At 44.9% G+C, this 14143-nt stretch overlaps 1 protein-coding gene and 1 non-coding gene across 3 annotated transcripts in view; both read right to left on the bottom strand.

Moving 5' to 3' along the window:
- The window catches only part of UBAP2 (ubiquitin associated protein 2), a 104544-nt gene that overhangs the window by 5386 nt on the left and 85015 nt on the right, over positions 1-14143 (bottom strand). For both annotated transcript variants that reach the window (XM_036261415.1, XM_036261416.1), the window contains 6 exons: positions 10580-10619; positions 8289-8463; positions 7354-7423; positions 2802-2997; positions 1809-1900; positions 1467-1514 (listed from right to left, as the gene is read on the bottom strand). In XM_036261415.1, coding sequence (XP_036117308.1) covers positions 1467-1514; positions 1809-1900; positions 2802-2997; positions 7354-7423; positions 8289-8463; positions 10580-10619 — 621 coding nt within the window. The remainder of the gene's footprint in view (positions 1-1466; positions 1515-1808; positions 1901-2801; positions 2998-7353; positions 7424-8288; positions 8464-10579; positions 10620-14143) is intronic.
- LOC118630374 lies at positions 9138-9219 on the bottom strand. The gene has a single exon (XR_004959611.1). It is a non-coding gene; the product is annotated as a small nucleolar RNA SNORD121A (small nucleolar RNA).

Here is a 14143-nt window from a genome sequence, read left to right as displayed (position 1 = left end):
GGTCTTTTTGAAGAAAAAGATAAAATGTATGAACAAACAAAATGACAATGAATACATATCTATCAACAATGGAATCTACAAACAAAATGAACAGGCAGAACAGAAACATTCTCATAGATACAGAGAACATTTTGTTGGTTGCCAGTTGGGAGGGGGGTTGGGGAATGGGTGAAAAAGGTGAAGGGATTAAGAAGCACAAATTCATTGCTAGACTGACAAACCTCCAAGGGAAAGGGGTTGGGGGGGTGGGAAGAAATAAACCAAAGAACTTATATGCATAACCGCATAACCAATGGACACAGACAATAGTGTGGGAAAAGGTGGGAGGGGAGGCGGGAGTGGGGAGGAGGGGATCAATGGGGGAAAAATGTGGAACATCTGTAATACATTTTACATCCAACAATAAAGATTTGGAAAAAAAAAAAAAAGAGACAGTCCTGGCTTCAGAGTGAGGCTGCAGCAACCAGTGAGATCCTGGAGCCAGCATTCTTTCTAACAGCAATGGCAGGCCAAACCCAGAAGGGTCCTTAAAGTCAGTCATTTCCAGGTACTCACTTAGCTAGGGACAGAAGAGCAAGGTGCCATTATAAGCATCACCAATGGGCCACTTCCGAAGCCAAAGACACTGAATGGCACTTTGAAGGAGAAGACTATAAAAACTCTAGGGGCAGGTAAAGAACCCCATGTGTTGTGTCTCTTTTTTTTATCCTCACCCGAGGACATTTTTGCATTTATCTTCAGATAGAGCGGGAGGGAGAGAAAGAGGAAGAGAGAGAAACGAAACATCAATATGAGAGAGACTGGTCACCACCCACACAACCCCAACTGGGGCCAGGGACAAACTCCAACCAAAGTATGTGCCCTTAGCGGGGACTGAACCCAGGTCTCTCTGGTCCACGGGCCAACCCTCTAACCGCTGAGCCAAACTGGCCAGGGCATTGTGTCTTCTTTTTTTAAAAAAGGGAGAGAAGCCCGGCGGTGTGGCTCAGTGGTTGAGCGTTGACCCATATACCAAGAGGTCGCCGGTTCCATTCCTGGTCAGGGCACATGCCCAGGTTGTGGGCCCAATCCCCAGTGGGGAGCACGTAGGAGGCAGCCAACTGATGTTCTCTCTCTTTGATGTTTCTATCTCTTTCTTCCTCTCCCTTCCTCTCTCTCTAAAGATCAATAAAGAAAAACAAAAAAGGGAGGGAAGTGAAAGAAGAGAATGACCCACATTTAGCAGGGGCACTGACTACTGGGGGCCCAGGTCCAGTGCTCTTTAAGTTCCCCGGGGGGTGAGCACAGGACATTCATATGCCCAAGCTACAGTTGCACCAGGTACAACTACCAACTGGAAGCAGGTTCCTCAGCTTTAGGTTGAGTGTCCTGAGGGCCAGGCAGGGTGGCAATCAAGGTAAAGGGAGAAAGGTTCTGTAAAAGAGCCTCACCATCACCCCCCCAGCCCACTTCCATATCCTACTCACCACTGGCAGCCGTGACTGCAACATCTGGAGCTCATCATAGCCATAGATCTATGTAAGGACCAAAAAGGGTGTTAGGGACAACACATTACCCTCTGAGAAGCCCAGGCCTATGTGGGGGCCCAAACAAGATGAGATGATAGGACACACTCAGGAAGGGGACCAGGATTAACTACTGTGAGAAGACACCCTGACTTGATGCAGTCAAGATGGGGGCGAAATACCAGGGTTCCAACTGGCAGAGATGCAAGGGCACAGGTAAGGATTAGCAGCAACCCACAGCCCTCCTTCACTAGGTCCGGCCAGGGGAGCCAAGGCTGGCCAGGAACTCCCCCATGCACTCACCGGGTAGGCAGGAAGCAATCCTCCGGGACCCACGAGGTACTGGTTGGGCAGCAGGGGAGGCACCCCCTGGGGCAGGTTGGAGGGCACTTTGCCTGTAAAAACAAAAATCAAACCAAGTGAAGTGGCTACCACAAAGGGTAAGATTCCTCAGCTACTATGGAGCTGGGGGTGTTGAGCTCACCGTCATAGTCCTGACCTAATTGGGGCCACAGCCAAGAGGAAAGGCTGTGCTAGGAATTAGAGAGACAGAAAACATGTGTCCCACATTCAGGCTGTTTCCATATTGGGCAGAACCCCCCCCCGCCCCCCACTCCTGAAGGTCACACTGCACTGGACTAACCTGAACATAAAGAAAAACTGAGGGTCTGGGTGGAGGTGGGCAAAAATGGGGGAAATGGGAGACCTCTGTAATAGTGTCAACAATAAAATTTTAAAAATCTGCCTCCTGAGAACAGAAGGAAGCCTGGGAATTGCCAGGAGAGGGACATAGGGCATGACAAATGTGGGTTTTAGCAGTTCCTACAAAACCACAGTTTGCTTGGCCCACATAGACTGCCCAGGTGTGGCTGACAGGCTATCAGTCACATACAATAATCAAAAATAACCAGTGATAGCTGCTCCCTGGCCTCTCTATGTCACCAGGTCACTGTAGCTCCAGGGATGAGTGAGAACAGAAAAGACTGGGGAGCTAGAAGCACAATGCTGCCATGGAATCCTGCCCAGGGGAACCCATCCAGAAAGACTAATTTCACCCATCCCCACCCACATCAGCACTGGAAGAACTGGGCTTCAAGACGTCAGTGGAACAAATAGGACAAGTGATCAACGGCAGGGCTGGAAGGAGACTGATTATCTGATGTGCGTGGCTGCCCACCATGCCCTGTCAATTTCTGGCCATCCTCCCTGGAAGCCAAATGTGCACCTTTGAGAACTGCTTCCTGCCTACCCAATGAGGGGCTGGGGGTAGGTGGGAAAGGCCTCTGGGGCACATACCTGAGGTCACCAAGGGTGTTACTCTGGTACTGCTGCTGGGGGCACTCACAGTGGTTACACCCAGGCAGAGGCTGTTCACTGTGTTCATGCTGCTCGAAAGGCTGAGCCCTGAGGATGTGGCACTCGAGACAGAAGTTGTAGCTGTTGAGAAGGTGGCTGAGGACTGGAGGGAAGGGGTGCTCTCCACACTGGAGTGCTGGCAAAATAAAAAGCCAGGACATATGGATCTGGGGCAAAGCATGAGAGGCAAGAAAACCTGGCCTGGCATTTGGGCCTATAGTCTTGAGATTCTGACCTGAGGGGCTCTGTGCTCAGTGCTTACATTACCACACAGTCTCTGTAGTCTCTCACACTGAAGCTAGATTAGGCCATCAGAACACAACTTTTTATTTATTTTTGATATGTTTTTATTGATTTTTTTAGAGACAGAGAGAAAGAAACATTGATGTGAGAGAGAACTGATTGGCTGCTTCCTGCACAATCCCCCCACCACACACACACACACACACACACACACACACACACACACACACACACAGAGGCACGCACACAGGCACACATGTGTATGCAGAATGGAGCCCGCAATCCAGGCATATGCTCTGACCAGAAATTCAACCAAGACCTCTAGCCCATGGGACAATGCTCAGTCCGCTGAACCACACCAACTGGGCCAGAACACAACTTTTAAGCTAAGTATCAAAACTATTAAAACCGAGATATAGCCCTGGCCGGTTTGGCTCAGCGGTTAGAGCGTCAGCTAGTGGTCTGGAGAGACTCAGGTTCAGTTCCTGCTAGGGGCATGTACCTCGGTTGCGGTTTGTCCCTGGCCCTGGTTGGGTTGTGCGGGTGGCGACCACTAGATGTGTCCCTTTCACATCGATGTTTCTTTCTTTCTCTCTCTCTCTCTCTCTCTCTCTCTCTCTCTCTCTCTCTCTCTCCCCCTCCCTCCCTCCCTCTCTATCTGAACAAAAAATGGAAAAAATATCCTCGGGTAAGGATATAAAAAAAACAAACCCGAGCTTTATAACCAAAACCCTCCTAAAACTTCTTACATTTGCCCATGTTCTGGTATATTCCACATGGCATAAAAACCCCAAGTAAATCTTAAATGAACACAGACCATCTGAGCATGAGGTTAGAATCCACCTCACAGAAAAGCAAGTAGTCTCAGGAGAGTTGAAAAGAGGCCACAGGCAGTCCAGCTTCTTAGCTACTCTGATCTGAAAGTCATAGGTGACCAAGAGGCCTTTGCTCCAGAACCGGATGACATTTTGCAGGCCACCAGGGCCTACCTAGAAGGGCAAGGCCTGCCCTGACGCCTACTTGACAAGATCCACCTAGGAAGAAAGGGCAAAACCCAGAAGAAAGCTCTGAAGAGCCTGAGTTCCAGGAATCTTACCTAGCTGCTCGAATTCAGCTAATAATAAGGTGGAAGAGATGCGTGGTGGCTGGGCAGAGAAAGGCACAAATAGGGAGGGAAAGGCTATGTTAAGACTGAGACCAGCCCTGGCCGGTTTGGCTCAGCAGTTGGAGCGTCGGCCTGCGGTACAGAGAGACCTGGGTTCGGTTCCCGCTAAGGGCACGTACCTTGGTTGCAGTTTGTCCCCGGCCCTGGTTGGTCGTGCGGGTGGCAGCCACTCGATGTGTCCCTTCACATCGATGTTTCTCTCTCTCTCCCTCCCGCTCTATCTGAACAAAAAATGGAAAAATGTCCTCGGGTGAGGATAATAAAAATAAAATAAAATAAAAATAAAAGAGCAATAAAGAAAAAATATTTTAAGACTGAGACCAGCCTCCAAACCAGAACAAAGAAGCCCAGGGCCGGCTGGTGTGGCTCACTGGTTGAGCGTCAACCTATGCACCAAGAGGTCGCCAGTTTGATTCCCTGTCAGGGCACATGCCTAGGTTGTGGGCCAGATCCCCAGTGGGAGACATGCAGGAGGAAGCCAATCAATGTTCTCTCTCATCGATGTTTCTCTCTCCCTCTCCCTTCCTCTCTAAAAATCAATAAAGAAAATAAACTTTAAAAAGGACTGAAAATGGTCCTAAAGAGTGGAGGACTGATTAAATACTGTAATTCAGGACAACTGTGAAAAAAGAACAAAGAACTGTGTTTCAACACAGAAACATCTCAAAGATATACTTATTAAGTGGGAGAAAATGTTGAAGGACACTATGTATGAAATATCCCATTTCTGTTATAGAAAATGGACAAAAATGATTGTGTGTATGCATTTACTATTTTATAGGTTAAAAAGAACTCTAGAGGATCAAGCAAATAGGAGGAAGAGGGGTAGAACCAAGCAGATGAGAGAATACGTTTTCAGTATATACTTTTTGATACCTTTCATTAATAAATGTTACAACTATATTAACAATGTGGCAATTCTGTCACACTGACAAAGTGTAGACTCCCTGGACAAGCAATTCTGGCCATGGTTGTTTGGAGTTTCTTTTTTGTTTGTGGTATAAGCCCCTAGCGGGAACCGAAGCCGGGACTCTCTGGTCCTCAGGCCAACGCTCCAACCGCTGAGCCAAACCAGCCAGGGCTGGAGTTTCTTGACAAGACACAGAGTGCTGCTAACCAATTCGAATAAGAGCACTGGATTCTGACCACCAGTGCCCGGAGAACAGAGGTCAGCTAGACAGTGCTCACGCTCAGGGCAACTCATGGCTCCCACTGACCCAACATGGGGCACAGGCAGGTGGACAGAGGTATCCACCTTGTGCTCTGATATGAAGGTGGTGCTCTGTGTTGTTTTATGACAAAGAACCATGCCTAATACTTCACTTGGAAAATCAGAGTTTGAAAGCCTCAATGTTAGCTAGATCTTGATGGGAGGATAGAACTGATCCTTTTCCATCACCTCATTCTGCAGCAAATGACTTGATCTCTTCTTCAGAGAAAACAAATTTCCCCAGTTTCCTGACTTCCCTATTCATCTGTACCCAAAGCTTCCCTCTCTGCTTGGGGACCCATCCACTCCAACCTTGCCAGAAGCCTCCTGTCTTCCAGGAGAGACATTTTGCTCTTTTTTTTTCAGGCAAGTTTCTTGTTTCTTTCTTTTAATTTTTTTTCCTTATTGATTTTTAGAGAGGGAGAGGAAGACAGAAACATGGATAAGAGAGAACATTGACTGGCCACCTCCTGCATGCCCCCCACTGGGGATTGGGCCCACAACCTGGGCATATGCCCTGACTGGGAACCAAACCAGCAACCTCTTGGTGCATGGGTCAATGCTCAACTACTAAGTCGCACAGGCCAGGCTCTTTTTTTCTTTTTTTGTTGATCCTCACCTGAGGAAACATTTTTAGATGGGGGCGGGGGAACGGGAGGGAGGGGGAGAGAGAGACATCGATGTGAGAGAGACACATCAATTGGTTGCCTCCCCTACTATCCTGACCAAGGCTGGGGATCAAGCCTGCAACCCAGGTACGCGCCCTTGACCAGGAATGGAACCCATGACCCTTGGTCGGCAGGCCAACACTGTCACCACTGAGCCAAACTGGCCTGGTCTTTCAGGCACCTTTCTTCCCTCCAATCTTTAGGCTCAAGTCTCTCCTAGCATTTAGTTAAATATCCTCCCACTACCCTGACTCCTCACCATTTCACAACCATGCATGCCTCAACCCACCACAATCTAGACTGACCTCTACCACTGAAACTGTGCTTCTTCCAGCTTCAGATCTCAAGAAGCCATACTTCAATAACCATAGGGTTACTCTTTGGCACATTAGGACTTCCTGTTGGCACTCACTTGTGCTTCCATTCTTGCCACTCCCACCTTCCTGACTTTGTTCTTCAATATCAACCTTCCCAAAGTCTCTGCCTCTGAATTAGGGGAAATGGCCTGAGATGGCCAGAGCTAACAGTGAACAGAATACCTAATGCCAGAAGTAGGAAAATCCCCACCATGACCACCATCAAAGAAGAATAGAGCTACATTGACTGGGGTAAGGTCCAGGGCTGTCAGTCTCAGAGAGAGAGATATGTGTGTAAACATGGCAAATGATGGATATTCTAACATAAGCTCTCCCTTTTCCCTTCTCTACACTGGCCTTCACAAAGTAACAGAGGGTTATCCAGAAAAAATGGTCTTCATTAAAGTTGACTTTTAGTGGAACCCAAGTTGAAGTTAACAATGAGCCTACTTTCCTCTAAAGTTTGCAAATGCCTCAATATAACATTTCCCAGAGAATAAATCACCCCTGCTAGGCAGAAAGGTTTCCTATAACAAATGAAGCTCAGTGAATTCTTGGGAGTAAATTCACTACCTGACAACACTGCCCATCACATTATCAGGTCTAGAGAAGCAATTCCTCCACAGAGACATGAACTTAGAAAATAAGATGTCTTCCATGGTGCCTAGGAAATCAACAGCTCAAACCACATACTTAGATCGAGACATTATAGTCAAGCAATTTGAGATTATCTCAGATATTTTAATATCTCCGATATTTAAAATCCACAAACTAAAGGCCCACCTGCAGATGCCTGAGCTCCAAGCTCCCTGAGAAGGATGGGGGCTGGGGGAGACCAAAGGGCACTTACTGTGTGTGGCGTGCTGGAAGAGAGTGCTGTGTGCGCAGAGGAGAGGCTGCTCTGATGACTCGAGAGTGAACTAGAAGACAAAACAGAGTACCACATATGTCCACCCAACCAAGTCACTCTACAGAAATGGAGCCACCGTGTCTAGGTGGGCTAGATATAAGCCTGTCCCATCACTTCAGGGGAAGCCTCAGCTTCACTTCCATCACCTAGGAACCCACTCCAGGTGTTCTAATGGTTAGAATGATCTAAAGGGTCACCCACCACGAGGATCTGGAACATCCATCCTGACCTGGGAAATCTCCAGGGCCAGTTTCATTCAGCATAATCATCTACTCTTTAGACTGGAAAAAGAATAGGACTGCACTAAGAACAGCCTTGGAGACCCCATTAAATCTGTGTGTGAGGGAAGAAAGCTCCGGTGTTCAACCCCAAATGCCAGAATCAGAGCCTGAAGTCCCAACAAATTCAAAATTCAAATCAAATGCTTTTGCTCCTGGCTTAAAGGGAGAAAGAGGTGAACTCTACTTAGAAAACCCAGGGTAAGAACCAATTGAAACCCATTCTCCTACACCCTGTTATAATAATTTGGTCTGAAGCCATGACAAGTGCAAGTCAGAGACATGCTCAGAAATCCAACATCAATCTCACTCAGCATCAGTGACAGGAGTCCAGAGCTGAGAGGAGAGGTGCAGCTAGTGGCACCCTAGAGTAGCAGCAACCCCTTGGCTCCACCCATTCCCAGGTGGCATTTCAAGCATACAAGCTTTTTGTCTTTGGTGCTTTGGTGACCCCACCCAGTCCAAACCTACTCTAGAGCATTACTGCAAAAGGCCAGGACATGGTGCTAGAGGGAACAAGTGGGTTTTGTTCATAGGAAGAGCTTCAGGACTTTGTCCCAGTGGGCCTCTCATTCTGGGCCCATATTTTCCCCATACCTGCTAAGCTGAGAGAGGGAGCTGCTGGACAGGTCACCAGGCGAGGACAAAGTGGCAGTGTGCTGAGATGCAGAGGGTAGAAGTGTATTGCAGGGGCTGGTGCTGGGCAGGGAGGCCACAGATGGAAGGGTGGAGGGAGGGTCTGTTGTCTTTGGAGCTGGAACGGATGAAGTAGCTGTAAGAAACAGATCTGTTTCACTCCATATCCAACTGTGAATATCTAAAATATGCTCAATGTCTTGTGATATGTCAGGCTCAGCTGAGACATATATAGTTACATTTCCCATGGAAAATGCCCAGCATGTCTCCAGACAGTCTCTTTTCTGTGAGATACAATAATCAAAAGGACACACGATGGTCATGCACACAGGACTGAGGCTGAGTAGGAAACGACATGTTTATAATAAACAACTGTCCTATGATGTAGACATACTTCCCCAACTAAAGGAAGCCAGGTCAGCCCTAAGCCACATCCAGAAAGAAGCTCTGAGCTTGATATATATAATCATAAAGTAAGGCAAAATTTCCTTAAAAAGCACAACATGGGACAGGCAAAATCTGGTGGGCAAGATCACCCAAGGGAGTACATTTTTCCCTCCATCAAATCAGTACCCAATCAGGGTGACCTTGTGAAACTTCATAGCCAATTTAGAGCCAGTGGGGTTTGAGTGCCCAGCGTACATACATTGTGGAGTTACACATGCCTAAAATCTGCAGAAAGAACACACAGCCACTGTCCAACACCTTCTTTCAAAGGCACAAGGAGCATTTCCTTCACATGTGCTTGAAGAGAGTAACCTCAGAGCACATAAGGCTTTCAGAAGACCACAAGTGCAATCAATTCTAATGGCAGAAAAGACTCAGTTTTAGTGCCATCCACACATATAACTCAGATATGTGCTTGGAAATAAAGCATCATTGTCTTTTCTAGTTAAGAAGGAGAAGCGACCATTACCCTTCTGCAGCACTCCCTACGAGCCCAGTAGAAAACACACTAGTCTTTAAAAGGAAGAGTGATTAGAAAACAAGCACAGGCAGCAACAGGTTCAACAGACAATGTGGTCAATTCTTACAGTAGCCTTTACTTTCCTGAGGCTTGCTTTTTACTGACAGTTTATTCCAAATATGATACCTGTTTTTACAGAAATTAAATGAAGACACCACAAATGTACCTGACCCAAAACTTAGACCACAAAAGTTACCTCCCTGGGTCTTGGATCATGCTGAAAACAGGTCCACAAAAGGCTTCTTGAAGAACAAGTGTGTGTGTGTATGAAAGAAAGAGAATGGGTGGAGGAGAGAGTACGTATCTAAAATACACACTATGTTTTCCGAACATTTTATATCTCATTATCTCATTTAAAAATCTCCAAATAATCTAGTACACCTCCATGTGTTCTCAACTCCATGTCTAGACAAAAGAAACTTGCCACTATGGCTTGTGAAATGAGAACTTCCTCTGATATACGATGTTCTCAGAGCTACCTACGTATCGCCAAATAGCTCTGGCAGCCCAGCAATACCAAAACTCTGGGTAAATCATGCGTGTCATTTCAATTCCAACTCTAACCCAGTCCAGGTCTGGTAAAACAACAAGTCCATGTTCCAAAAAAATCTTAAATAAAGAGAGAGTCTTTCTGGCTTCCATACTCAATATCCACTTGCCTTTCTGAATGATCATAAAAATCACCATAAACCATCAGAGACAGGCTAGCTAAGAACCTGGGCTATCTCCAATGATCACTGTTCTGTACTGAAACTGGGGGGGGGGGGGGGGAGTGGAATGGGGGGGGCTCATTTTCTTCCAAGTGTTTATAGTGAGCAACATTTTATCTCTCTCTTCCTAGCAATAGTCTGTCAGAACCTATAGGCAATGAACATGTCTTTCCTGAACTAGCACACCAATTTTTGCTTTAAAAGTCCTTCATATTATTGGAGTGGAAGCCTTTCACCATCTTAGAACCCATTCCTCTGATCAAAGCATCTTTTAAATCAATACTACACTCCAGGTGCTGTCTGACCAAGGCAAAATAATATGAAACTATTACCTCATTACTAAGAAAACCACCAGCTACAATCTGGTCACATGGGAATCTCTAGCTGAACATTTAAACCCTCCCAAAGAAAGGGTACCAACAATGAATCAGAAGTAACTATCAGAAAAATTTAAAAGGACTATTTTTGTAGAATTAGCCATTAACCTATTGTGTTCTTTGTCAAGTTAGTGATGTTCTTTTTTTGTTTGGTTTCCACTACCAGCCATGACAAAAATAGTTAGCTTATACACTTACTGTCTATTGTCTGCTGATTTTGACCACCTCCATGTCCATTCTATAAGGAAGAGAAAATAAAGTAAACTTACAAAAATTAAAAAAAAACTTAGATGACTCTCTATTAGGATTTAGCCACAAACACATGAAACATAATCAAAGAACAGTGGCCTGTTTTTTCATAAAATGAGAGGCAATATGACAAATTCTTTTTATTTGTTTGTTAATCCTCACCCAAGTATATTTTTCTACTAAATTTTAGAGAGTGGAAGGGGGGAAGTGGGGGAAAGAGAAACATCGATTTGGTTGCCTCTAAATGCACACTGACCGGGGCCAGAAATTGACCCTGTAATCCAAGTATGTGCCCTTAACCGGGAATCTAACCTGCAACCCTTTAGACAGTCTGTTGGCTGATGCTCTAACCAATGAACACACAGGCTAGGGCCAAATTCCTTTTTTTTAAAAAAGTATGTTTTTACTGATTTTAGAGAGAGAAAAAAGGAGAGGGAGGGAGAGAGAGAAACACTGATATGTGAGAGAAACATCAATTGGTTGTCTCCCATATGCACTCCAACCAGGGATCGAACCTGCACCCTCGGTATGTATCCTGACCGGGAATTGAGCCAGCGACCTTTTGGTGCATGGGATGACACTCAACCAACTGAGTCACAGCAGCCAGGCCAATATAAAATATTCTTAAAAAATCTCGAGAAGCTGACATTTTCGAAAATCAGATTGGGAATTTATGTTAACAATGATACAACGTAAGGTCCAAATCACAAAAAAAATAGTTCTAAAAATTATTAAGCAGTACAAATAACTTAGGAACTCTCATTATAATGAAATCACAAGAAGCCTTTCTGTCTCATGTATAGTCTGTCTCCTGAATATCACTTATGCAAGAAAGTAAGTTTCCAAATTATAAAAGATAGCTTTCAAACAAGGAATGATATTTTACATTAATAGTTCTCAAAAAAAAAAAAGAGATGCTATGCCCTGGCCAGTTTGGCTCAGTGGTTGGAGCGTCGGCCTGCGAACCAGAAGAGTCCTGGGTTCGGTTTCCACTAAGGGCACATGACTCAGTTGTGGTTTGTCCCCCGCCCGGTTGAGGTCGTATGGGTGGCAGCCAGTAGATGTGTCTCTCTCACATTGATATTTCTCTCTTCCTCCTTTTCTCCCTCCCACTCTATCTGAAGATAAATGCAAAAAAACGAGATGCTACTTTGAAACATGGATTTTCTAAACTGGGTGAAGGAAGAATGGATTAGGATAGTGTGGAAGTCCCAAAAAGAGCAGAACATGAAAACAACTGGTTTGAGTTAAACATAAGACATTTCATTAGAACTGACTCACATGGAAAAAATTTGCTTCCACAGACTGAGCAGGGGAGACATGGCATAGAGTGAATGATAATGGAGTCTATAAGGTTCAAACACTGTCCCTAAATAGGAGAAAGAAGCTAACAGAAATTTCCTTCTTACAAATGTCAAAACTACTAAAGAAAAAGAGAAACTTTATAGCTGTTACCTCTACATTAACCCAAATATAGTATAATTTCTGTTCATGAAATGTTACTTAACAACACATTTTATTCTTAAAACAATCTGAGATTATTTATAAGAAATGTAAACAATAAAATAGAACTGCTAGGACAAAAAAAAAAACAACCATGAGTTAAAAGGTTAAAGGAAGGGCCCAGGCCAGTTTGGCTCAGCAGTTAGAGCGTCGGCCGGTGGACCAGGGAGTTCCGGGTTTGATTCCTGCTAAGGGCATGTACCTCGGTTGCAGTTCGTCCACGGCACTGGTTGGGGTTGTGTGAGTGGCAACCAATCGATGTGCTTCTTTCACGTTGATGTTTCTCTCTCTCTTTCTCCCTCCCTCCCTCCCGCTCTATCTGAAGATAGATGCAAAAATAGCCTCAGGTGAGGATTTAAAAAAAAAAGGTTAAAGGTAGGGAGTGGGAAACAACACAACTTGCCAATATATAATGACAGGTAGAGAGCAATCAGAGTTCTGCTATTCTGCCTCCCTCTAAACTAAGATCACTGATCACTAAACATACACACACAACACCGAGCATATGCATCCTGAATAGCACAAACCCTGACATACAAAGAAGTCTTCTCAAAACTATACCAGACACAAAGACTAGAAAAGGGGAACAAGGAACAACAGCCATCAGACCGGAAAAATATTTCATTCCACATTGAAAATAATTTTTAAAACACAAACAACAGACAAACTAACACAACACAGGAGTCCCATTATTTGTGATGGGGAAAATTCTAGGCAGAAAGATGGCGGTAGCAAATGTAAAGAAGTATAAATGGTCAGGAAAATCAGAAACCTATAGGGGTTTTAGTTTAGCTAGCCAGGCAAGGAATGAGGTGAACAGTAATAGTAAAGTTAGAGCTGGAACTGAGATGTCGAGGAGATACCAAAGATTAAGCTTGGATATCAAGTAGTCTGACTTATGTTTAGAAACTGTACAGACCAGTGCCCTGGCCGGTTTGGCTCAGCGGTTGGAGCGTCGGCCTGCGGACCAGAGAGTCCCGGGTTTGGTTCCCGCTAGGGGCATGTGCCAATAAATAAATAAATAAATAAATAAAACCTAGAAAAAAAAAAAAGAAACTGTACAGACCAGCACTATCCAAGGGAACGTTCTGCAATAATGGAAATATTCAGTATGTGCATGGTCTTATATTCTAACTACTAACCATATCTGGATATTGAGCATTTAAATATGGTTAGTGTGTCTGAGGAACTGAACTTTTGTTTATTATATTTTATTTTTAATCCTAACCTGAGGATAACTTTCCATTAATTTTTAGATAGAGTGGAAGAGAGGGATGGGGAGAGAGAGAGAGAAACATTGAAGTGAGAGAGACACTTCGATTAGTTGTCTCCTACACAACCCTGACCGGGGCTGGAGATTGAACCTGCAACCCAGGTACGTGCCCTTGACCTGGAATCGAACCCGAGACCCTTCAGTCTGAAGATTGATGCTCTAACCGCTGAGCCAAACCAGCCAGGGCTTGTTTATTTAATTTAAATAAACTACCACATGTGGCTAGTGGTTACTGTATTGGAAAGCACAGAAATAAACTTCATGTTAGAGAGGACAAACCAAAAAAATGTGGCTTTTAAAAAATATGTAAACCCAGTCCGGCCAGTGTGGCTCAGTGGTTGAGTGTCAACCCATGTACCAAAAGGTTGCTGGTTCAATTCCCAGTCAGAGCACACACCCGAGTTGTGGGCCCAGTCTCCAGTGGGGGGCATGCAGGAGGCAGCCAGTTGATGTTCTCTCTCCCTTCCCTCTCTCTCAAATCAATAAAGGAAAAAAAATAAAGTAAACCCAGAAAAACAAATATAGGTGAATTAGCTGGCCTGGTAAAACCAAATCCTGAGCCAGCAGTAGCAAAAACCAGAAAACAAAGAACCATACCAAGCAACTCAGTATTTCTATATATCAGATAATTTTGGAAGTGGGAGCGGCCTCGGTTAAATGAAGCGGGTTAAATGAAGACGAATTTGCTTAAAGACTGTACAGAATCAGATCCCCCCTCTCCTCCCTCCCACCTTCTG

This window comes from Molossus molossus, unplaced genomic scaffold, assembly GCF_014108415.1.
Source record: "Molossus molossus isolate mMolMol1 unplaced genomic scaffold, mMolMol1.p scaffold_m16_p_14, whole genome shotgun sequence".
Lineage (NCBI taxonomy): Eukaryota > Metazoa > Chordata > Mammalia > Chiroptera > Molossidae > Molossus > Molossus molossus.
Note: the sequence above shows the minus strand (reverse complement) of the source record. Positions and strands in the feature narration are given on the sequence as shown.